Raw genomic sequence first — 25788 nt, 5'->3', positions numbered from 1 at the left:
TTAACCCTAAACCCTAACCCCTGAAGCCTAAACCTCGACCCCTAACCCTCGACCCCCGAACCCTGAACCCCTCACCCCTCACCCCTCAACCCTCAACCCTAAACCCTCAACCCAAACCCCAAACCCCGAACCCTAAACCCTAAACCCAGTAAACCTTGAACCCTAAAACCTTAAACCCTCAATCCTAAACCCAAACCCTAAACCCATAAACCTTAAACCTCAAACCCCAAACCCGAACCCAGACCCCTTGACCCTCTGACCCCAAACTCAAAACCCGAAATCCTAAAACCCGAAACCCCAAACCCTTAACCCCAAACCCTAAACCCCGACCCTTTAAACCCTAAACCAAAAAAAAATGAAAACGCTCTCAACTTTTTGCACTTCCCCCTACCTTCCCACTTTCACGGGATGGCCGCTGGCAGGCAACAAGAGGCTCCCATCCCACTCCCGTTAGTCGTCGCCTCCCCCGCCCCATGCAGATCGGAACAACTCATAACCATTTGCTACCAAACTCCTCACAACCGCCACTCAAACACGGCCTATCGCAAGTCACACAAGTAGAAAACCAACCGCAGCCACTAACAAATGGTGCATCATCTATCTTAGAATAAAGAAAACAATAGTCGTCATCCCCAAGGGCTCTCAAAAAATCCTTCTTTACAGTGGCAGTAGGAGAGAAACCACCGGTGATCCCCTTCTCACGAGATCCAAGTATCTACAAGGATAGCCTTGGTGCAACCTTTTTTGATGATGAAATGCAGATCTTGGCACGTCCTTTCTCTTACTCCCTTGTAGAAAAGTTCACTAGGATGCCCAGAATGCATGAGATACGGCAAGCTTTCAAAGGGATAGGGCTCTCAGGTGCGTATGATATCCACTGGTTAGATTATAAACATGTTTTGATTAATTTGTCCAATGAACAAGACTTTAACCAGGTCTGGGTAAAGCAACAATGGTTTATTTTAAACCAAAAAATGCATGTGTTTAAGTGGACACCAGACTTTGAAGCAGAGAATGAGTCGGCAATGGTCCCAGTGTGGATATCATTTCCGAATCTAAGGGCACATCTCTTTGAAAAGTTAGCCTTATTGTTGATAGCCAAATCGATCGGGAAATCAGTATATGTGGATGAGGCGACGGCAAATGGTACCTGGCCAAGTGTGGCACGGGTCTGTATTGAATACGATGCAGGCAAGCTCCAGTAGAGGAAGTATGGATAGTCATCTGGAATAGAGAAACGGGGGAAGTTACAGGCAGATACTCTCAGAAAGTCGATTTTTCAAAGTTGCCTACTTATTGTAATCACTGCAATCATGTTGGCCATCAAATGTCTGAATGTTTGATTCTGGAAAACTGATCAACAACGAATATTTTAGATGGCATGAAAGCCCAAGATCCGCTACGCAACATGACAGAATTGGAGTTGAAAAGAAAGAAAGGAAAAGATCCTATGACTTCAGAGGAAATGAGAAAAAGGGAGGAGGGACAAGCTCTGCCCTCTGGGGATAAGAATGAGAAGGATCCGGTACAGAATGGAGAGAAGTAACGAGAGCCTATAACAGTGAAGCAAAGGACGCTTGGGGTGCAGAAATAGTTTTGCAGAATGAAGAGAAGGGGCGAGTGCCGGTTTCAAATCGTTATGATGTGATGGAAGATCTACAAGGAAATGATCATGAAAAACAAAGGAGAATTGAGTTGGGGAATGTTGAAAATGCGAAAAAAATAATAATTCTTTAGGTACGCCGGAGGATGCGAGAAATCGAACAAAAAACAACGATGCTGAGGCAAATGGGAAAGAAAGAAGCTTGGGAGCCCAGGCTGGCAGTGCGAAGGAACAAGAGGAAGGCTATCGTCGGTGCCAGTAGGCGAAACGGGATTACTGGAACCCGACCGATTTATGATTTGGTGCAAGTAGGAAAGAGACTACAATATGCAAAAAAATAAGGCAGATAAGGAAAGCCATGCACAATGTACAATTTGGGAGGGAGTAAAGTAGTTTTTCGATGCAAAAAAAAAAAAGAAAAAAGGCAGCAAAATCTGACCGCCTAATAGGCAGAACCTAGTTGACATGGAGAAGGCGCTCAACATCCAACGCAAGCCTTTGACCGAGAGCTTGTGGATGTGACAACATATGCAGGAGCAGAGAGAATATGGGCATTAGCAGAATGAAAGTCTACTCTAAGGCAAGGTCAGCGGGACTCAACAAATGAAGCTTCGGGTGGCAAGGAAATGGGGCTTACAATGTTTACTACAAGTGATAGGACGTTAGCGCAGGAATCCATGCAAGGAAATGTACGTGAACAGCATTTAAAATATTATTTTTTAAAGAACCCAAAGCGAGTTACAACAGTTTCACATGGGGCCGACCAAACGAAAAATGGATCAAAGAGTCAAACAAGGCCAGTTGCAGTCCTGTGCCAAACGACGACTGACCAAAAGATGAGTACAGAGGACTAAAACGACAGGGGTGATTCGGGAAGTGCAGCGACAGTAGCAGCAATTCCAACCGAGTTGCAATTCGTGCCCAGCAAAGGACAGGCATGTTTTCACGAGTCCGAGGTGCAAGGCCAAGCTGAAAAATAGACACTCGAGAAACGTAAAGAAACGAGAGTGGAGGGAGAGGAGCCAGTAGCAGGAGGGTCGGCCCTACAGCAGTCCACTCACGTGCATGGAAATAAAAATCTGGGTGCAAGAGAGCAGTAATTAATTGCAATAACAGAGCACAACGGGACGTCCCTACGGGAAGCAGGATATGAGGAAAGTCAACGATTGACAGAGAAAGGGTCGGGAGGCCAGAACATGTCAGAAGATATGCTAGAAGGAAGTGGATAGTGCAATCCAACTAAACAAAAAGGTGAAAGTCTGATGTGGAATCAAGATGGCCATACACAGATTATCTCTAAAAAAGACGCGTCATGTGGAAGGATGGATGAAAACTCGACGCATGGGGATACTTGGGCAAATTCAAAAAATCAAATTATTAAATCACCAGCACGGGCAGTGTCCTTCCCACTTACGGATGGCCAGCTGAGGGATGACAGTGGGCCCAGGGGTCTAAAGGAATCAATGGACATGATGGAAGGAAGTGGAGAACACAGCCCAATCACTGAACAGCGTGCAAGTCAAACTAAGATTTTAGCTGAAAATAACGAGGTGGCCTTAACAGTGGAATGCTCACGTCAAAGAAAGAAACACTATGCTGAAAATCCTCCTAACTTGGAGTCTGCCTCAGGTAAGTGCATGTATAACAAAGAGCTAAGTGATATTCCTTCTTTTCCCATTGTCTCCGAAACAAATGTTTCAGAAATTGAGGTTCATCCCCGAGTGTGACATAGGAGACACTCCGACACTGAAATTTCCATTGATAAAATATTCAGTTTAACCTCAGATAAAATTATGGATATCGGGGGATATGATGATGCCTTGGACGAAGATTCCACCGCGGTAAACTTTGCAGCTAGTTGGGAACGCGAGACGTACTTCTAGTGCACGACTCTAGAGAAGAATCCAGAAATTGCAGCTATTACAAAAATAAATAATTTTTTCCATTTCGAAACTTATGGTTAATGCTTCTAAAGTCAATTTCATTCACATAGATTGTTGTAATATGGAAGTGTTTCAATTTTATGACGGTAGTAAAAATTATAGTCATAAAATGAAACACTCCATTCTAGGTGTTTTTCTTATTTACATTTTCTGTTTTAAATTTTCTTACGATCATGTAACTTGGATGTACGGTTTAGGTCCCCCTCCTTTGTACATTTTATTTCGTACTTAATCAACTTTAATAAGGCCGCGAGGCCCTATTTATAAAAAAAAAAAAACCTCAAACCCTAACCCCTAACCCTAATCCCTCAACCCTGACCCCTAACGCCTAAACCCTAACCCTTAACCCCTAGACCCTAGACCCGAACCCCCAACCCCGACCCCCGACCCCTGAACCCGAACTAGAACCCTAAACCCCAAACCCTCTCAACCGACATGAGTTCCCAAGCCTCCTTACCATCCTTGTTTTACCTTCCGACCGGTCGTCGAACCTTCCCCAACCGCCCCCGACAGCAAACCCACCCGTTACCTGGACCAAGCACTCACAATTGCCACACTCACATGGCTGCCAACAAACCACACAAACCCAGATTCAACCGCCATCATCCCTTAGATTCCATAAAAAGTTTTTCCTGTCTATTCTTTCAGGAGAAAAAACTATGGTGGTGCCCCTTACCCGAGATCCATTTGTATACAAAGATCGACCAGCTGCTGCATTTTTGGAGGATGAGATACAAACTTTAGCACAGCCGTTCAAGATGTCCCTTGTGGGTAAGTTTTCCAAGATGCCAAAACTACAAGAGGTTAGATCTGCTTTCAAAGCTATTGGTTTGACAGGGGCTTATGAAGTCAGATGGTTAGATTATAAACATGTTCTCATTCATCTGTCCAATGAACAAGATTTCAATCGAATCTGGACAAAGCAAGCTTGGTTTATTGCGTACCAGAAGATGAGGGTTTTTAAATAGACTCTAGAGTTTGAATCAGAGAAAGAGTTTGTTGTTGTACCTGTATAGATTTCCTCCCCAAATCTGAAAGCACATTTATTTAAAAAATCTACCTTGTTGTTGATTGCTAAAACGGTAGAGAGACAGCTATTTGTTGACGAAGCTAATACTAATGGGTCAAGACCAAGTGTGGCCTGTGTATACATAGAGTATGACTGTAGGAAATCGTCGGTGGACCAGGTTTGGATAGTGGTGCAAAATAGAGAGACAGGGGCAATAACCAGTGGGTATCCTCAAAGGGTGGAGTTTGCCCATATGCCGACTTACTATGATCATTGCTGTCACGTAGGTCATAAGGAGGTGGACTGTATTATGTTGGGGAATAAAGCTAAACCATCTAGATTGAGTAAGTCATAGCATCCCAGTGTAGTTAAGGTGGAAAAAATAAAAAATTTAGAAAAAAAAAATTATGTGCCTGGAGGAACTAGCCATTCATCACCATAAATGGTAACCAGTGGGTAAAGTAGCGACTAGTGGGGCTAAGGACCGGCAAGGTAAGGAGATTGTTTCAAAAAAATTCCCTAAGAAAGCTAACGTTACAATTTCAAACCATTTACATGGGATTTCGAGAGATGAGGATGAAGCGCAGAATCGGGTTGTGGAACAGGAGCTAACAAGGAGAGGGGTTACGAAAAAAGAAGAGTCATCAGATGTGTTGCTGAACGCAGGGAAACAGAAGGAAGGTATGGAAAAAGCACTACGAGTGATGGAGAGTTGTCCGCGAAGGGGAAATGGGGGTAAGGAACCGGGATCGACAGTGGAACGTGGCCAGCGAGAACAATTAAATAAAGTCATGAGTGTGAGGAAGGATTTAACAACGCTTGTAAAGATAATGGAAGATGAAAATAATACGCGGTTACTCATCTGCAAACCGTAAGAGGACGCGGTGGTCAGGAATAGGCATGTGGCGGACGTACAGTGGATGGGCACAAACGACTAGAACGGTCGTGATGAACAATTGACTGGAGGCGGGATGGTAACAGCACGTGCTGCAAAGTTGAGTTTAGCGGAAGGTGTCAGGCTAGAACTCATTCACGTGCATGATATGCATGGTCAAACAAAAACTACAGGAGAAAGAGGGTTGGCAGCGAAGGGACAGCACGGCACAGGCAAACCAAAAGACGTAGTGAAAATAGCAAAAAATTCTGCAAAGTCGCAAACGATAAAGGGTGATGTTCAGACCTTATTTAGATTCTTAGTAAGGGCGATTAGGTGAAGCACCCACATTAGGTGGCGGATTAGGTAAGGGCGAGTTATTTTTCTGACATGATTGTTGGATGGGTGAAGCACCCTTGGTTAGTCGATTTCCATCCTTTGCATCATCTATGACAAGAGTTTGCTATTTCTATGATAATGGCAAATGGGATGTGGGTAAGCTGAACAATGTGTTACTGGAGGATGTTGTGGCGGAAATCTTAAAAATTTCGATCGATCCTCCCAATGATGATAACGCATATTGGGTTCTTACCTCGGATGGGCAATTCACTACTAAGTCCGCTTGGGAGATAATTCGACTGTGACAGTCGATAAATCCTGTATTCAATTTAATTTGGCATAAATGCATTCCTCTTACAACTTCCTTCTTTCTATGGAGGTTATTACAGGATTAGATACCAATTGATTCACGGTTGAAAACCAAGGGATTCCAGTTAGCTTCCAAATGCCAACACTGTAACTCAAAAGAGTCTCTCTTGCATGTCATGTGAGAATGCCCAATAGCTACACAAGTTTGGAATTATTTTACGAAATTTTTCCAAATCAACATTGCTTATCCCCAGACTGTCTATCAGATTATATGGGCATGGTTGTACTTTGGTGATTATACAAAAAAATGACACATACGCAAGTTAATGCCATTATTCATTTTCTGGTTCTTATGGGTTGAAAGGAATGATGCGAAGCATAAGGACCTTGGTATGTATCCTAACAGAGTGGTATGGAGAGTACTCAAACTCATCCACTAATTATTTCAGGGGAGGCAATTCCATCGGTGGCAATGGAGGGGAGATCTTCATATTGCTCAGGCATGGGATCTAATATTTCAGCAGGCAACCCCACATCCTCCAAAAATATTTTCTTGGCATAAACCATCAGCAGGTGAGTTTAAGTTGAATGTTGATGGGAGTTCCAAGCATAATTTTCAAAATGCTGCCGGATGAGGACTTCTTCGAGACCATACAGGTACCATGATTTTTGGATTTTCTGAAAATTTTGGACCATATGACTCATTACAGGCAGAGTTAATGGCTCTACACAGGGGTTTACTTTTGTGTCTTGAGTACAACGTTACTAGACTTTGGAGATGCAAAAGTAGTGGTACACATGATAAATGAAGGTCATTAGGGATCCTCTAGGACTCGGTATTAGCTCCCTTTCATTCGTAGATCTTTAAGTGGTATCTCTTTTCTGATTTCACACATCCATCGAGAAGGGAACCAGGAGGCAGACCATCTCTCAAATCAGGGGCATACGCACCAGAACTTGCAGGCATTTTCACAAGCAGAAGGTCAACTTAGAGGTATTCTTAGATTAGATAAAGTTAGTACTCCTAGTTTATTTTTCTTATTTTGTTATTCACATAGATTTTTGTAATATAGGAGTGTTTCAATTTTATAACGATAGTAAAAAATATGGTCATAAAATGAAACACACCATTCTGGGTACTTTTCTTATTTACATTTTCTCTTTTAAATTTTACTTTAGTTTATTGTCTCAATGTAATAGTAGGGAATATCTATTTTACTGTAGCATCAAAAGTTATGCACGTAAAATGGTTTTCCTTGCTCTAGGTGCTTCTCTGAAACTTTCTCAAGATCATGTAACTTGAAGGTACGGTTTAAGTCCCCCTTCTTTCTACTTTTTATTTCGTAATTAAAAAAATTTAACAGAGTAGTTGGACCCTGCGTGAACTTCTAGCATAAAAAAAAAAACTTAAACTCGAAACCCAAAACCCTGAACCCCCAACCCCAAACCCTCGATCCCCGAACCCCCGAACCTAAACCCCAAACCCTTAACCCTAAACCCTAAACTATAAACCTAACCCCTAAACCCTAAATCATAAAATGCTTAAAAAATTCTTAAATATTCTCAAGTCTCCTTAAAACTCTTTAAAAATACTTAAAAAAAACCTTTAAAATCTATAAAAAAAATCTATAGAAATCTTTAAATATCCTTAAAAATCCTTAAAAAAAAAATTTTTTAAATTAAAAAATCTTTAAAAATCTCGTAAAAACCATTAACAATCTCTCAGATTCCTTAAAAAAACTTATAAACCCTAAAAAATCCTTAAAAAACAATATAAAACCTTAAATCCTTAATAATCCTTGAAAATCGTTAAAAATCTTTAAATATCCATAAGTCTACTAAAAATTCTTAAATATCCTTAAGTTTACTTTAAAATCCCTTAAAATCCTTTAAAATCCTTTAAAATCTTTTGAAAATCTTAAAAAAACTTTAATAGCCTTAAAAAGATCTTAAAAAATTTTTAAAAATTCTTAAATATTTATAAAAAAATGTTAAAATGTATAACCTTAAAAATCCTTCAACATCTTTTAAAATCATTAAAAACTTTTAAAAAATACACAAAAAACCCTTAAAAATGCTTGAAAAAAATATAAATAACTTAAAATCATTAATCTAAAAAATCCTTTAGAATATTTAAAAACCCATAAAAACCTTACAAATATTTAAAAATCCATAAAAAAATCCTTAATAATCTTTTAAAATCCTTCAAAATTCTACAAAATCCTTAAATAACCTTAAGTCACCTAAAAATCCTTAAAGATACTTAAAAATTCTTAAAAATACATAAAAAAAACCTTAAAATCTTAAAAATCATTAATAATCCCTAAGAATCTTTAAAAATCCTTAAAAAACTATAAAAAATCTTGAAATCCTTAAATTTAAAAATCCTTAAAAATATTCTAAAAATCATTAAATACTAAAAAATGCTTAAAAATACATAAAATCTTTACAAATCCATAAAAATCCTTAAAAATAAATTAAAAAACCTTAAAAAACTGTAAAAATCCTTAAAATAACTATAAAAAACCTAAAAAATACTTAATTTTAAAAGTCCTTAAAAATATTTAAAAATCTATAAAAAGCCTTAAAAATTCATAAAAATCATTAAAAAAAACTATTAAAAACCTTTAAAAAAATCCTTTAAAAAATAAAAATATTTAAAATCCTTTAAAAAAACTAAATTCTTAATTTTAAAAATCTTTTAAACATAAAAATATTTCAAAATCCTTTAAAAAAACTATAAAAATACTTAAAAATCTTCTAAAATAAATAAAAACGTTAAAAATCTTTAAAAAAACCTTTTAAAAAGCTTCAAAATCTTTGAGAAAACCTTAATAAACCTTAACAATCCTTAAAAAGACATTAAGCATCTTTAAAAATCCTTAAAATTTCTTTAAAATCCATTAAAAACCTTAGCTTAAAATCCTTAAAAATACTTCAAAAAATCTTTAAAATATTTAAAAAGACCTTAAAATTTTTTTAAATTCTTCAAATCACAACTTTTTCATTAAGACACCTATATGCCTTAAATATACTTTTACATATTACAAGTCACAACCTTTGAATAAAAATATTATTTTAATAATTACTTTACAAAAGAGCAATTATTCATACCATTCAAATATAATCTTTGAACAATAATATGATAAAATAACTTTTTTAAAAAGTGATCCTTTTTAAATTTATCGACACAACAACCATAGTCGATCAAGATCTGGGTTTGATACACAGCAATAAGATGGAGTACGAGGAGAGAGAAAGAGTGGGAAAGGTTAAGCTTAAGAGATAATGAACGGAAGGAAAATGAGGATTTAAGAGCTTTAAGGAGTTATATATCCTTTCATAAACGACCTCGTTTGGTTTTGAAAAAAAGGTGAAACAAAAAAGAATCCAGAGGCCGATCAACCCAAGGCCAGAATTTAAATTTAACCATAGTTAAGGTAACCTTCGAGAGATTTAGATTAAACCCATTGAAAATATAATTTTATAACTCATGGTCTATTGTGTATTAATTTTTATTATTTATTATTTATTTATATTTTATTTTAAAAAATAATTAAAAAACACAAATAAAAAATCTAAACAAAAAATTTTAACATTAAAAAGTAAAAATTAATGTATGAATCTCCCGCTTTCACTTGAATGTAATTCATTCACACTCTTTCACACTAAACACTAAAGCTAGAACATAATAATCAAACTCATTGGTACTTAGCAATGAAAACAATATGTTGAGAGAGATACCATTGAACTTACAAAAACACCCTCTTCACCGTGAAATGATCAATATATATATATATATAAACACACATGATAGAAACGTCACATATAATAAATTAAAAAGGGCAGAGCACCATAATTTTTTATTTTAAAAAGATTTCCCTCTGTGAACTACATTACATAATTTCCTCTCCATAAAACAAGAATCAATGGTAAATTGTGAAAACAACCTCTATAAACATTTAATATGCATTATCTCCTACACAACTCCAGCATTTAAAAATCCTTGGCAGATTAATAAGCATGTAATCAATCCCTAAAAGAAATCGTGAAAAGAATGCTAACTATACAGACGATGTCATGTCATAGATAGATCTCTTGATATGAAATTTTTTATTGTAAAAAGGTAGAATGTATGCACAGTTCCAGTTCCTCCAACCAGACATGCAATGTGCTTGATCATATGTAAAAATATCTACGAAGTTAATTCCATCAAGTGGCATACGTGTCCTCGTTTGATTGTCACTGAGATTAGCTATGGTCATGAAACCCTCCGTTTCTAGAACTGGGCATTGGGTCATCTGATAAGTATCCAAAAAGTGAGATTTACATAAATACACTGCCATGAAAAACTGAAGCAGTCAACTTAAGGCAGTCATCTGATGCAAAGGCGTGATATAGAAGATATAATTCATCTGAAGATAATATAGTCAGACAAATGAAGATAAGAGGATCAACCATAGGCATTTGCTAATAAATACCAGTGCAAAGATTTGCGACACAGCATATGAATTCCAGCCAAAAAACCATTCTTTGAACCCAAAATCACACAACTAGATTTCTGATAACCACTACGCGGGTCATTAAGAATACATGAGTAGTTTTACTTAAGTGCAAGAAAACCTAGAAAGAATGGGAGCCAAACTCTCATTTGTGAGAAAAGTAATAAGGATGAATAACTTATTACTCATATATTTTGACAAACTTAATTGCTTTTTTTGGTACCAAACTCAGTCAGTGGCACTCTGTAGATGCTAATAAAGCTCACACCCAAATATCAAGCAAAGCAGAGAAACATACGTACCTATCAAGAAACAATTCTTCAAACTAAAAACCACATTACCTCAACAACACGATAAAATAGTTTGGGAAAGAATGCTTAAAAAGTGAAAAACAAAAGGAAAGAAAACCATAAGAGAACAAAGCAACAATACATAATTTCAAACCAGTCTTCCAATATTGTATAAACCACCATCCTGAGCTTAACACAAAGTAATTTGACCACCCAGATTGATAGAACCAAGCATAAGTTACAAATCAGGACAATGATACTCAACAGAGGTAAGCCATCCGAAAAGAAAGGAGATAACAAAAATGCATATATCCAATAAAAAATAAAAAGTCATCTTACCATGCTCTTCTTCATCATCTCCATTCTGGCTTGTGAAGAATGGGGTGAGGTAATTCCTATCTAATGCAGAGAATGATGCTGTGCTGCAGGGTGGGAAACGGTTTTAAATTTAAACAAAAAAAGGGAAATAAATTAGATGATTAATCCATAGATCCCTGATCTTGATTGAAGGTGAAATTCTAGATATTACCTTTTATGGAACTCTTTCAGTTTCATCTTAAACCTGTTCCCTGTTGTTCCATCTTCATTATAAGTTGGAGCAACATATCCATTATTACCGTCAAAGATCTGCAATGAAATTATAAATAAATACTAGTGACAATAAAATCACTCACAACAGAAAAAATCAAAACAACCATCATGATGGCAGCAGCAGTTTCTACTTCAAGTTTTATACTTGATTCTCATCGATTTGAACCATTCATAAAAAATTCACCAATACAGGTCAGGCTAAGACAGATGCAGGAAAGTCGCCATGTGATCTGAAAAAATATTGAACTCCACTTCTTACTTGTTATTTTAACCAGATGACTTTGTTGTTTCAATAAAATGAACTCATTTGCCAAAAAATACTACAAATCAATCCAGAAACTAAAGTGGACAAAGAACTTCGTGATAAGTGTTCCATATGAGGCTACATTTGCTTTCACAAATATTTCCTTGTACCCACCACCATGCGTCCACCAGACAGTAATGACAAAAAAGAAGTCACTGTCTCGAGTTCACATACATATGTTGCTTGACAGAAAGTCCGGCATAGAAATTTTGTAAGCTCTTCCTGTTGATGTAAGTCTTAGGTACCACCCTCATGTCATTTGGCCCTTCATTTTTTTTGAACCTTTGATAATAGGACTTCAATTAAAGGATCTAAATTCTTTCTGAGCATCTCAGGTTTTGTGTTGAAACATAAGCAATGGCAAGTAAGCAAATAGAAAAGCTTCTAATATATTGCCAAAAAAACTGGAAATTGTGAAATAAGAAAGCAACAAAATACAGATAAGGTATAAAACTAAAAATAGAACAATGTGCTTAAGTCAAGAAAGCTATAATAGTACATTGCAAAAATTCTAACTGTAAAAAAATGATGAAAGACATTTTAGGATTATTATAACCTATGTTGCTCAGACTCTTTATTTTTCTTGAACTACTCATATCCAACACATATTAGGCAGACATGATATGGAAGTCTGGCCCTCCAAATATCAGTTAAAACATAGAAAAAATTGAATGTACCTGTGCTGCACACATACCCATATAACAACACTCAATCCCAAATTCAAGTAACACAGTATATAACACTTCCATCATAGGAAAGATTATGAAGGGAAATCACTAAACTCAAATTATTATACTAATGCAACTAAATTACTATGAAACATATATTTTTAAATACATACCCACAGTCAATCCCCAAAAATAAAAATAACATGCATACCACATTCAGACACACAGAACAAAGGGAAACCAATGAGGAATTAGCTGTCCACAAATTATCATAAGTGTGTGTTTTTATTGAACCTTTAATTTAAAACCTAGATACTAGATTTTTAGTGAAACTTACTTCACCTAAGTGGCCATCATGGCCATCTCCTACAACTTGCAGAGCTCCTAGCATCGTACCTGTTGAACCTCCAATTAACAACACCTGTAACATTTAGAAAAAATTATCAGTTACTCAAAGGATAAGTATCAATTATCACATGCAGACTGCGATTTATTTATAACTCTTGAAAGGATAATGCAATGCAGAAGATGCAGTTATTCACATAACATTGGACATGAAAGATTTCAATTCAATTTTAGACTAGTATCAAAACTCGTGATTGGAAAGTGCCTAAAAACATGCTCATGAACCATTGCATATCACCAAAACAAGCTAATGAGCCAGTCAAAACACTCAAACAGCATATCAAAGTTGAACTGTCTCCATAAATACTACAAGAGGATGACAATATAAACAAAATTTATAATTCTAATTCCAACTATATTTTTTGGGTTATGCAGTTGAGAGAATGAATAAGCTACCCTAGTAGAGACTCTAAATATAATGCAAAGCTGGAAGAAGTTGATGTGATTTTCAACAGATTATAATTCAAAGGAAAAAGTTACTGAATTTTTTAGTGAACCAATAATGCATGCTAAAGGTAGCATGAATTTGATGACCAACTTTACTAGTATAAAAACCAATTATAAACCAATTACATCAATTGGTCTTCACAGCTCACACTAGTATAAACCAATTATGACTTGACTGGCACTTTACTGTTAGATGCATGCTGAAGGAAGCATAATTAGTGCCAAGACTAAACCATATGTCAATTTTCTTTTCGCTAAACTATGGGAAGGGAAAGGAACAGAGAAATAAAGAATTTATGCTTCACATTTTCTCTCCCAGGTAGCTGGATATTTCAAATGAAATGGTATTGCAGTAATTTGTAAATAAATATTGCCTTAAGATCTAAGCAATGAGCACTGAATGGATAAGCAAAATTTTCAGTTTTGTAAATTATTTTTCAGCATATGTCTAACAAAAGTTTTCTTAATTTAAAGATAAGCTTCGTCTAACATACCGTCAAAACAACAATGGCAGTTGTTGCAGTGAATATAGTCTGGCCATGTCCTTCTGGAAGATCATGAACAGATTGCAGAGCAAGGGCAAAAGCCATAGCCCCTCGAAGTCCTAATCAAGTCAATAATAATTTAATAATATGAAAATAGTATAAAACCAATTAGGATGAAACTTGGATTTTTCTTACCACTATACCAAAGTGCTTTTTGATGATTTAAAGGTATTTGCCGATGTACAGGACGAACCGAATTGACCAGATATGCACAAGAAAAGACATTGGCTGCCCTAAAGATTTAATTACACAACCTGATTAATTATTTTACGAAAGATCCATCAATGATGCCTAATATGAAAATTGAAAGATCAACAATATTTAGATTCCAAGGTCCATAAATCATAATATAGAGCTCATTTACCTGGCAACTCCAATAAATAACTAAGATAATTGTGAAGCAAGTCAAGGGATAACGATAAGACTGTAATTTAATGCAGCTATCAGAGACCTAGTTTCACACAAAAAAATAATAATAATAATAATAATAATTTAAGGATACAATTGAGAAAAAGATAAATCCAACATGTGACCAGCTGTGCTTTTCCATGGCAATATCAAAACCCATGTATATAAATCTGCAAAATTGAACAAAAGAATCAAGCTTCAACATGGAAAGTTATCATATTGGACAAATTAAATCAGTTCATATCACATAAAGATAACTCACGTAAATGTCTCAGCCAGTGATGATATTAAGTGAAAAAAAGCAGATACAAAGCGCTGAGAATTTTCTGACAAATTTGAGTATGTGTAGTGCTTCATAACCTAAAACAGAAACAAATAAAAAGTTCATTATGCTGCATAAGCATGCAATATACTATTACTCAATCAATATTACATGTTCACTTACAATTCCTGTAAACAATATTGATACAATACCAGAGAGGCTGAGACCTTCTGCAAGCATGTACCTAGAAATATGAGATAATTTTATAACTAACTGCCCCATGAATCCATTCAGTATAAAAGGTGGGAAAGAAGAGAACATAAATGGTCCAGAAAATTGCTTACGAGAAATAAGGAAAAAGAACAAAAAGACAGCACTCCAAGTTTTGAAGACTGACAAGAGTACAATGAATGATATTGAAATCAGCAATTTTCATAAGTATTTGAATCAAAAGAAGTCGCTAAAGGAACCGAAAGATTCAAATGCAGTGCTCACTTGTCAATATCCAATCCTGCATACTTAAAGAGGTTCTTGGAGTTAAGGTTTAAAAGTAAACAATAACAGCTTCTAGTTTATGGTATAAAACATGGCATATGAATACAAAAGATTGATCAGAAAGGATATTAGAGCAGAAGTAAATCCAACTCCGACACCTGCAGAGCAACATGGAAAGAATTCTTAGTTATTGTGATCAAAAGGACATAAAAGTATGGGATAGGTAGATGATCAATCAATAAGTTAACAAAAAAAAAAAACTACGCAGAGAAATTAGAAATTGATTTTTTTTATCACTATATATTTTTCTTTCTTTCAACAAAATTTTGTATTCATTCTCTCCATTTGGGTTTCTATTTTATCATTAAAAAAATGCTACCATTCACCATGGTAGTTGGCATCTGTGCCGAACTGCGAATTTATAGTAAGCCACTGCATGTTACTAGATTGAGTTAATTTTTAAGAGGTTCTTAAAATCTAGAGCTGCGCCATGTTGTTCAAATGGCATGTCAGCTTTAATTAATTTCCAACTCAGCCAATTTGCATAGATGATCTAAATGCTTCTTGGACAGGGCCACTTCTTGTCCTATGCGGTGAAATAGCAAATTGTCAACTGTTTTCTGCCCAGCCTACAAGTTTACTGGAATGGAGTCTTTCTTCTGATTAAGCAGGCTACAAGAAGGTTGAGGATGAATGCAGAAAGCCTTTCGTGTTTCTTGCACTTAAACCTAATTTATATAAGCATTTGACTCCATATTAAAAATTAAAAAAAAAAACAATCTAGGAGGGTAAGGTGAATGTATTATGTAAATAAATAAATAAAAGCAGGAGTAGAAAATCTCCTAATTTATGTAGTGGGACTTGGTGATGGGGACTATGTGTGCCATGCAAGCCAATTGACATGTTCTGGTAAAAACATTGATATCAATTTTATGCATTGCACTAATAAAAAGTTTTCTTTATCTATGAATCTATACATTTCTATGTTTTTTACTTATAAAAATAAAGTTGTTAGCACATCAGATAATCCCTTAGTTTAAAAGTGATTCACACATAGGAAGTATAAACTAAATCAACATATCTGATTGGTTGCTGTTGGTTGCTGGCAGTTTATTGTTAACAATTTCATTGTGGTTCCTATTTTAGTGTTAGTGGTAATTTTCCATTTCATGTTGTTGAAGGTTGTGTCTCCACCCTATTTTATTGTTAGTGGTAGTTTTCTATTTCATGTTATTGGAGGTTGTGCCTCCACCTTTCCACTTTCTTGCTTTAAGAGTGGTTATTCCACCAAGTTGTAGTTAAAAAGGAGTGAAGTTAATAAAAGAGGTTGTTCAGAATCTATTCAAGTTTTTGAGTACTTAAAACTCAAGAGATCAGCAGGTTTTCTCTAACGAGCCAGCACTACAAACATAGGTCGAAAAAAGAAACCTTCCACCCAAGTACCTAGCGTACCTCAAACTAAGCCAAACCCTTCCACACACCGTTCCATAACTCGATCCGTTTCAAGGAACCGTATCAATTTGGTATCAGAGCCTAATGTTATGGGGACCCTATTCAGCAGCAATTGCAGTAACTTTTACAATTGTTCCAAGATGAACGTGCAGCCAATTTGGCCCGACAAGAAGCCATAAATGCTTGACTGGATGAACTCACCAGGGATTTAGCAGCTTCCAAAGTTAATCTCATATCTACAGAGGAGGGCAGTAACAATCGAAGCCATAAGGGCAAAAGCGTAGCAAGAGGTACAGGATTCGAAACCACAGGGGAGGCGCCATCATCCCTAAGTTCACAAAGTTGGATTTTCCACGATTCAATGGCCAAGAAGATCCCTTAGGGTTGTTGAGCAGATGCGAGCATTTCTTTCGCCACCAATTAACACCCAAAGAAGAAAAGGTTAGCCTTACCTCTTTCCACTTGGAGGGAAATGCGCAGCTATGGTTCCTTCAAATGGAAGTTGACTCGCCACAACCTTCTTGGGATGAATTCAAACGACAACGTCACCTGCGATTTGGCCCACCTATAAGGAGTCATAAGTTGGGAGAATTGGCGAAATTGCGACAAAGTGGCACTGTGCCAGATTACCAAGAAAATTTTGAGCAATTGGCTTCACGGGCAGGCACTCTCATTCAAGCACAAAAAATTGAACTGTACATCAGCAACCTTGCGGAATATATTGCAGTCGAAGTAGAGCTCCACAATCTGTCAGATTTAGCAATTGCAATGAGTATATCCCGGCTCTATGAACGCAAGGGGCAACCCACTCGGACACCAATATCAGAGGTTCGACGATCAAAACCCCCTGATACACCACTTCAACATCATACAAGATTTGCAAAAAAATTGACCAAGGATGAAATGGAGGAGACGCGACTTAAAGGTCTTTGCTTCAATTGTGATGAGCCATTTGTCAAAGGCCATCAACGTAAGAAATTGTTCAGGATTGACTCAGTTGAAGAAGGAGATGAACAGCAAACTGAATATGAGCCACCTACTAATACTGATCAACCGAAGATCTCATTGAATGCCATCATCAGTATTAGTACTCCTCAGAACATGCGTCTGCAAGGCAAATTGAATGGTAACCCAGCTCTGACCTTAGTAGACTCTGGTAGTACTCAGTTTTGTAGACTCCAATTTTGTATCGCAATTTAATCTCCAGGTGAAAAGACGAGATGGATTGCGAGTTGTAGTTGCAAACGGAGAGAGAATTAGAAGTTCAGGTCAATGCGAGGGAATGTCACTCCCTGTTAGGCAATCACACTTTCTTTATTGATTTATATGTTCTCACTTTAAGCGGTTTTGATGTCGTATTAGGTGTCAATTGGTTAAAGACTTTGGGACCCATCTAGTGGGACTTTACAAATATGTGGATGTCTTTTACTAAACTTGAGAAACAGATAGAATTATATGGAATTAAAACTTCCAAACCAGACCAAAGCGCTGAGATTCAAGTTGTTACGGTAGAAGATTACCATGCTGATTTACAGCGACTCCTGCGAGATTTTGTTTCCTTATTCCAAGAACCCACAGGCCTTTACAATATTTTCAAATTACATGGGTTACCTGAAAGAATGGTGAGTGACAAAGATGTCACCTTTACAAGTGCATTTTGGAAGGAACTTTTTCGTCTTAGCAGCACCAAGCTATGTTTCAGCTCCGCTTACCACCCCCAATCAGACGGCCAGACTGCAGTTGTCAACCGAACTGTGGAGATGTACTTAAGATGTTTCACCAGTGCTCATCCTACCAAATGGATGGATTCGTTGTCTTGGGCAGAGTATTCATATAATACTAGTTTTCATTCTTCACTACAAACCACACCTTTTGAAGCTGTGTATGGGCAACCACCGCCGTGCCTACTATCCTATTGTCCTGGAATTTCCAAATTGGATGTTGTGGATCAGGCCTTACAATCTCCAGATATGATCCTTAAATCATTAAGGCAAAACTTGTCGTATGCCCAACATAAGATGAAAACTATTTATGATTCCAAGCACCGTAATATTGAATTTCAAGTAAGGGACAGGGTCCTTTTACGATTACAGCCATATCGATAGCTCTCCTTGGCTAATCGTCGTCACCACAAACTGCTGCCAAGGTTCTATGGTCCTTTCACAATTTTGTAACGTCTTGGACCTATGGCTTATAAGTTGGAGTTCCCTCCAGGTCTTGATTCACTAGCAAGACACTTCTCCAGCAGAGGCATCTTGGGATACTGTTTCATCCATGGAGTGCTTTCCACACTTCACGCTTGAGAACAAGCGCGATTTGAAGGAAGGGAGTAATGTTAGCACATCAGATAATCCCTTAGTTTACGAGCGATTCACATGGGAAGTATAAACTAAATCAACATAACTGGTTGGTCGCTGTTGGTTGCTGCCATTTTATTGTTAACAGTTTCATTGTGGTTCCTATTTTAGTGTTAGTGGTAGTTTTCCATTTCATGCTATTGGAGGTTGTGCCTCCACCATATTTTATTGTTAGTGGTAGTTTTCTATTTCGTGTTATTGGAGGTTGTGTCTCCATCTTTCCACTTTCTTGCTTTAAGGGTGGTTATTCCACCAAGTTCTAGTTAAAAAGGAGTGAAGTTAATAAAAAAGGTTGTTCAGAATCTATTCAAGTTTTTGAGTACTTAAAACTCAAGAGATCTACAGGTTCTCTCTAACAAGCCAGCACTACAAACATAGGTCGAAAAAAGAAGCCTTCCACCCAAGTACCTAGCGTACCTCAAACTTAGCCAAACCCTTCCACACACCATCCCATAATTCGATCCGTTTCAAGGGACCGTATAAAAAGTCCATTCAATGAATATGCCTTGCAAAAGGAATTATAAAGAGTTATACTTATGAAATCCTTATTGCATCACCGCATCATTCCTAAATAGTTCCTACTCAATATTTTATCCAGACAAGTTATTGATAAAAGTCGAGAGACTAGCACATGTTATGTCCTTCGCTTATAAAGTAAGCAATCGGTTTCATAGATTGAAGTATGGACATACTTGAAACTAATATGTGAATGCTTGTTAAAAAAACAAGTTCATTGAACATGACCCACCATAAGAACTCCATTTAGTAGTTCACCCAAGTATTTATGAGAAACATTCTCATGTGTCAATTGTGTTTGTGATCCTTAGACTTAAGATCATCAAGTTATCTTATGGGAGGATTGCTTAAATCTGACACAATCTTAGGTAGTTCTAACCAAGATGTACAATGAGGTAGATATATTGGGAAACACATGAAAATAAATGAATGATTAATAAAGGATACATTACCCTAAGTGATCTTAAGGGAGATATCCTATTACGTCTTGAAATGTCTTAAGTCAAGGAAATTCTTAGCCAAGGTTGAACAAAGATTCCAAAAATGAGTTTTTTGAATTTCATTAAGGAATTAAGAACAACTTTTAAGAACTAGATATGATATAGACTTATATTGTACCATGCTCTTTGATTTATCAGAATATTGGATGATGAAGTATTGAAATACATTCGAAGATTGAGCACTAAAGAGTTAAGTCAAACATCTTTGACTCTTCTTAACATTTGGGTAATGATGACATATTGTTATATGCCAATCTTGACTTATATTATGACCTAATCAATTTCGAAATTGATGATGAATGCAAAATAGTTCATATTTATCACAAAGTTCACATACAAAGGATGTCAAAGTACGAATGTAAAATGGGGAATTAAGTTGGACTTGATTGCAAAAAAGTTTTGAACTTCATTAGATTTAATTGAAAGAGTTCAATTAAATTGAGACATTTCCATAATTAGCATAAACGTTATGATAAACCTATTAGGGTTTGAATCGCTTATAAATATATGCTTATGTTGCACTCTAAAGACATCCCAAAAACTTAATTGGCAAGCAAGAAAAGAGAGGAGAGAAATTGATAGCCACTAACCTCCTCTAGACCATGGATATCAACAGCCCTAGGTTAAAACCATCGGTATCAGCATTCGTCTTCCTTTTTTGTTCTTGCTGGTTTTTGGCTACTCCTTAAAGAAGTGAGAAACTCCCTAGCGAGCACTAGGCTCAAATACATAGGCAGAACCCATTCACCTTCGGTGTTCAACTTCCATATGTGTGGATCACCATTGGAAGCTAGACACTTATTCAGCTTGAGGTTTGCAGAATCCCGAGCTTGGTGGGTAGATGATCTCAATATCTTTGTTGTGGTAGCCTCTTCATTTTGACATCAAAGACTTAAAAGTATAATAATCTTCTAGCTATTGGTTAGGATTATCTATATTAAACAACCAAACTACATTCGTGTCGAAGAGAAAGGTTTAAATTTTCCACTACGTTTGTATTATGAATGCAAGGCTTTTCCAAAAACTTGGAACAAGCTTTTGAAGACCAGAATAAAAGTAGAAGTTCGTTAAGAAATAGTAATAATTCTCTCTCTATCTTTTATTGGGATTGTTGGTTCCTCAAAGATCCAATAATAAATTGTTTGGGAGAAAATACTTCTGGAAAAAGTTTAAGATGTTTGTCTGGAGAAGTTGAAGGTTGATTCTACCACCAGCAGCTTCAAACCAGCCACGAGGAATTTGTTTCTTATAAAAATAGAATTGGAAGTATTTAAGTAATTGATTGGCTATAATAGATCAATTTGTCTATCTTCCTTGGGCAAATTTGGTTAGGAAGTTGCATTATTCACCAACAAGGGTTATCTCAAGCCCAACTCTAAAGAGCAGATGAAAGAGTAAAGATTTACTATACTAGAAAAGGATGATTGTTGATTGTTAAATGTTATTTCTGGTCTTGCTAAAGCCATCTGGATCCATAAAAACTATACAATCATAGATAAGATTTTAGACGTACAGAAAACTTGGGTGCTATACAATCATAGATAAGATTTTAGAGTAAGGAAAACTTGGGTAGCAACCATATATTGCCTATCTCATTTAGATCGGACACTTGGTTGGTGAAAAAGTAGGAATATCATGCTGTAGCTCATTAAATTTCTCTTACCATGTGCATTTCAAATTCAAGTGGAAACTCATAGTATAGGAATAGAGAATAGGTATGGCAGTCAATTATCAGCATGAACTTAGAAAGCTTGTGAATGGGAGAAACCTAATAACAGCTTCTAATATCCTGAACTGTGATGAACTTAGCGGAGAGGTTATTGGCTTTTACTTATGTCTGTTAACCTGCTAGTATTCATTTCCATGAGCTTGGCATAATATGAGGATGACTACAGCTAGAGATAAAGGAATTAAAATTCTAGTTGTTGCAACAGATTCTTTGAAAGCTTCTTGCATGCCAGTATAAAGAGGAAGTTCCTTTGTGTTTGAAACATGTCTTTAAAGGTTATAGAGCTGCATAAATGTTTTGACACTTGCAATGGGTACAAAACAGTAATAAATTTTTTGTGTAAGATTCTGTAGTATTAATGATACCATAATTTTCTTCATTCTCAAAGATTATATCAAAAGATAAAGATGCTAAGATCTGTACAGGATTTAGCTGATTATTGTTTTTAAGTTCCAGCTTGGTTTTTTTTCTTCTTGGGATGTTCAGGTGGGTGAGTGGGGGAAGGATCTTGCATCTATTGCACCCAAAGTAGAAACCTTGTATTATTATTTAAGGTAGACTAAAAAAATGTTTAGCCAGGCCATTAGAGAAGTTAAAACATAAAAGAAAAAGATAGTAAAACATTCTCTCACTCTTTGTAAAAAACAATATATGCACTTTAAATCTTGTGAAACAATCAATGATATGAATGATAACTTAAAGAAAGATAAACCATAATTACAGCTAGATTGCAAGATGAAAAAAATAAACATTTACCATGTATTCACTTGCAAGATGAAGCTTAGCAAAACAATTTTTGCTTTTCATTTCCAATTAAAAACAATTAACTAGTATATAGATTTAAGAGAGAAATGATAAGTTTCAACAAATCCAAAAGTTAAGACAGACCTGCAGACATTGAGCCAACAAAGGTCTCAAGAAACCTGACAATCACCATAAAGAAGTTTTGTCCAGATGAGACATGACTTCTTACAAGGGACATTGTCCTGCATAAAGAAGCAACACTCGATTTAAAACTAATAACTACCCATTCCAATAACAAAGGACAAATGCAAGTACTTCACGTACCTGTACAAAGATATTGCCATCTACAAAAAGAACCAATTCACCCAGTAAATATTGTGCATGCGCAGCACAAGATGTTAAAAACAGGAAACAAGGGGATCAATAGCATGCTACTACAACTTACAGCGTCATTCAAGACAGATTCACCAAACACCAAAGCATAAAGGTTCATATCAGTGCCAAGTTCCTGCAATTAAGATCATTACGAATGGAGACGTGATCTAAAAGTTGAAATGGGATAATTTACCAATACATTTACTACTTAGAGACTAGCGTTATAACTTCTCAGGAGATGAAAGGAAAAAGAAAAACTACTTTGATATTTCTCCTAACATAAAAGCTAGGACTTGAAATTTTGTCTAAGATAAAGAAAGTCTTGTTAAGTGGTGGACTAGGAAAAAGAAAAACCATAAATCCTTCAAAGAACCATTACCAGTAGAAGGTTAAAATTACCAAAAGTATTTGCAAAAGTTAAAGCAGCTAAGCAAAGACAGAGCTAGAGATCAAGGGAATAAGAGTATATCTAAGCTTGTCTTCTTCTTTTTTTTGTTTAGCACAGTTGCTTCACTATTATGTTATCTTAAAGGTCCCATTAGGTTTTTTCTTTTGGTACTTGCCTTATGCTTTTTGAAGAAAAAAGTAAAACAGCATATTCCAATCCAAAAGTAATACTAAGAACTAAAATTGCAATTCTTTTTGGAGAATGAAAAGCATGATTATACTTTAATAAAACAATTTTGTTAGATTTGGTGTTGCATTTAAGTTATTCGTTCATCCTTGGTCATAATTTATTTTGCTTTTTAGCAATTATTTTGGAAACAAAAGCAAATAGCAAAAGTGGCAATCAGATGGACCCTAAGTTAATCTCAATAACATCATTTTTCCCAATAAAGAAATAAGCCATATATTGATACTTCAAAGCAGAAAACACTCATTTTGACTGCAGCACGATTAAATGAGTGAAAGCTACTACTATTTCAGATAATTGAAATTGATTGTTAAACAATCTTTATTGATTTGCACTCTTTGGTCTTGTAGGAGGTGTATGCCATGTATTAGAATAGTATACTTATGTTTTTGTTTAACCTTAACCCTGACACAACAGATAGCCAGCAAGGCAGAAAATAAAAACCTGAAATATGGAAAGAACAGTAACAGGATCGGTTGCTGATATAAGAGCACCAAACATTAGGCATTCAACAAAAGGAAGTCTGTACATGAGGTACATGAGACCACCGAGGTAGCTGTAAAATATGAGGGGGTTAAAGGGTAGTGAGAACAAGGTAAGACTCTTTCATCATGCAAAAGACTGATATCTTTATAATGAAGAAATACTCACACTAAAACGCCTGTAACAACTGAAGCTATAAGAGTCCCTAGGATAGCAAATGTGACAATGGCCCCAAAGTTGGAGAAAAAGGGTTTCTGCCAAAAGGGGGAAAACAAGGTGAGAACTAAAGGAAGGACCAACATGCACAACACAATGCAAGTATGTAGTTATATGTGATATAGAGACAGAAATACTACTTACAGGTGATAGGCTGAACCCTGATTGAGTGCCGGAAGAGGGAGTTAAGAAAAACAATTAGCTATAGAAGGCAACTGAGATTAAGAAATAAGAGAAATGTGTAGACATGTTAATATATGGGAGGCAAATACATTGAAAAAGAAAAAGTAGGAATCAAATCTTTACTTATAAAAAAAAGAAAGGATATAAGATGATTGGAGGTAGGAGAAAGAGGAAAAAGAACTCCTCATGGAAATTGAACCACGCCCTGCCGAGGAATAGGAAATGAAATCAGGGTTTCCAATTTAGTCACAGAAGATTGAAATGGAAAACTGCGAAGAAAGAAAAGAATATATAATAATAGGAAGCAATGGAGGACCTTATGCTTGTTTCAGTGTCGGAGATGTTAGCAAGTCCCCCAACAATCAAACCTGGTAGAAAGATTATTTTCGTGACCGAGGAAGTGGAAATATAAGATAGAAATATAATCAGGAAGGAATTGACTAACCGATAAGCAAAGAAGCGCTGGCCTCAGGAAGATAATAGAATCTGTGACGGCGAAGAACATGGCCGAGGACGAAAGAGAGGACGAGCATCATAATCTGAAGGAGAATCCCCAATCCAGCGGCCTGCTGCTCCTTTCCGGGGCTCCCTTCCTCCACCGTTGAAATCCCCATCCTTTCCGTTGAAGCAATGAAGAGCCTCGCGGTCACGGGATCAACAATCAAGGACCACCTCCTCCGCGTCCAACAACGGTTTCGGCGACGGTAATTTTCAGATTAACCTCTGTCCTCTTCTTCTAGCCTTTTAGTCTTTTCCCTAGTTAGGAGGTCGGACTTTCCTAAAGTTTATTTTCTACTATCTTTATTCCAGGTTCCACCAATTCAAAGATTTTTTTTTTTTTTTCAACCCAATTCAACGACTTTATGGAGCGCGGGGAATAGATTGAGGACCATGCCACCTTGTGCGAATTTTATCACTTCAAGTTGGTAGAAAATTCATATCATTTTAAGTCTAATACGCTATGATTTTAGATTCTAAGGTATCTTTGGATATTGATCATACCACCTGAAAGAGAGTACAAAATTAAATTTGTAAATTACAAAAAAAATTTTGGAAGCATACATGAGTGACACAAGTTGAATTTAAATACCAACCATCAATGAATTTTCATCCACGCTTAATTGCAAGGATAATATCACAATTTTTAATCTTTTTTTACTAGTTGCACCCAATTTTAACTCTCCACACTTACTTTCTAATGTCTTAACCAACTCTTTAAACACAATATTTTTCAAGTCATTACCTTTTAAAAATACTCTGACTAAACATAAATAATTGAACTAATTCGATACTTAATTTCAAAAACCGATTAATACATATATTAATTGACTTTTGAAAGGGACCCTCCAATTCATCAACACTAGTAAGATTTTTTTGTCTTCTCACAAGTATTTATATCATGGGATCCTTTCATCACCTTCATGACAAATTAAATTTTAGTTCAGTAATTTTTTTTGAAAGGCCTTACTTGATAATTGTCATCTATTGTGCATTGTTCCTTTCACTTCAAGCTTACCTTCTAAACGATACAAATTATTATGTGCGTTTTCGTTCATTAGAATCATTTGGTATCGTATACATTTTACCACTCTACTATTAACATAA

The 25788-nt window shown here is 36.1% G+C and overlaps 1 protein-coding gene across 1 annotated transcript; it reads right to left on the bottom strand.

Annotated features, from left to right (window-relative positions):
* Positions 9993 to 25025, bottom strand: LOC18597381 (sodium/hydrogen exchanger 6). The gene is made up of 22 exons (XM_007026389.2): positions 24629 to 25025; positions 24500 to 24551; positions 24329 to 24388; positions 24145 to 24169; positions 23953 to 24038; positions 23746 to 23857; positions 22738 to 22800; positions 22617 to 22636; positions 22437 to 22534; positions 15124 to 15152; positions 14995 to 15026; positions 14844 to 14891; positions 14683 to 14743; positions 14500 to 14597; positions 14332 to 14407; positions 14194 to 14213; positions 13965 to 14062; positions 13779 to 13888; positions 12770 to 12853; positions 11399 to 11496; positions 11209 to 11291; positions 9993 to 10378 (listed from the first exon to the last, which is right to left on the bottom strand). The coding sequence occupies exons 1-22, from the start codon at positions 24795 to 24797 to the stop codon at positions 10329 to 10331; spliced, it is 1572 nt and encodes a 523-aa protein (XP_007026451.1). The 5' UTR covers positions 24798 to 25025; the 3' UTR covers positions 9993 to 10328.

This window comes from Theobroma cacao, chromosome 6, assembly GCF_000208745.1.
Source record: "Theobroma cacao cultivar B97-61/B2 chromosome 6, Criollo_cocoa_genome_V2, whole genome shotgun sequence".
Taxonomy (NCBI): Eukaryota; Viridiplantae; Streptophyta; class Magnoliopsida; order Malvales; family Malvaceae; genus Theobroma; species Theobroma cacao.
This window is presented reverse-complemented; position numbering and strand designations above follow the sequence as displayed.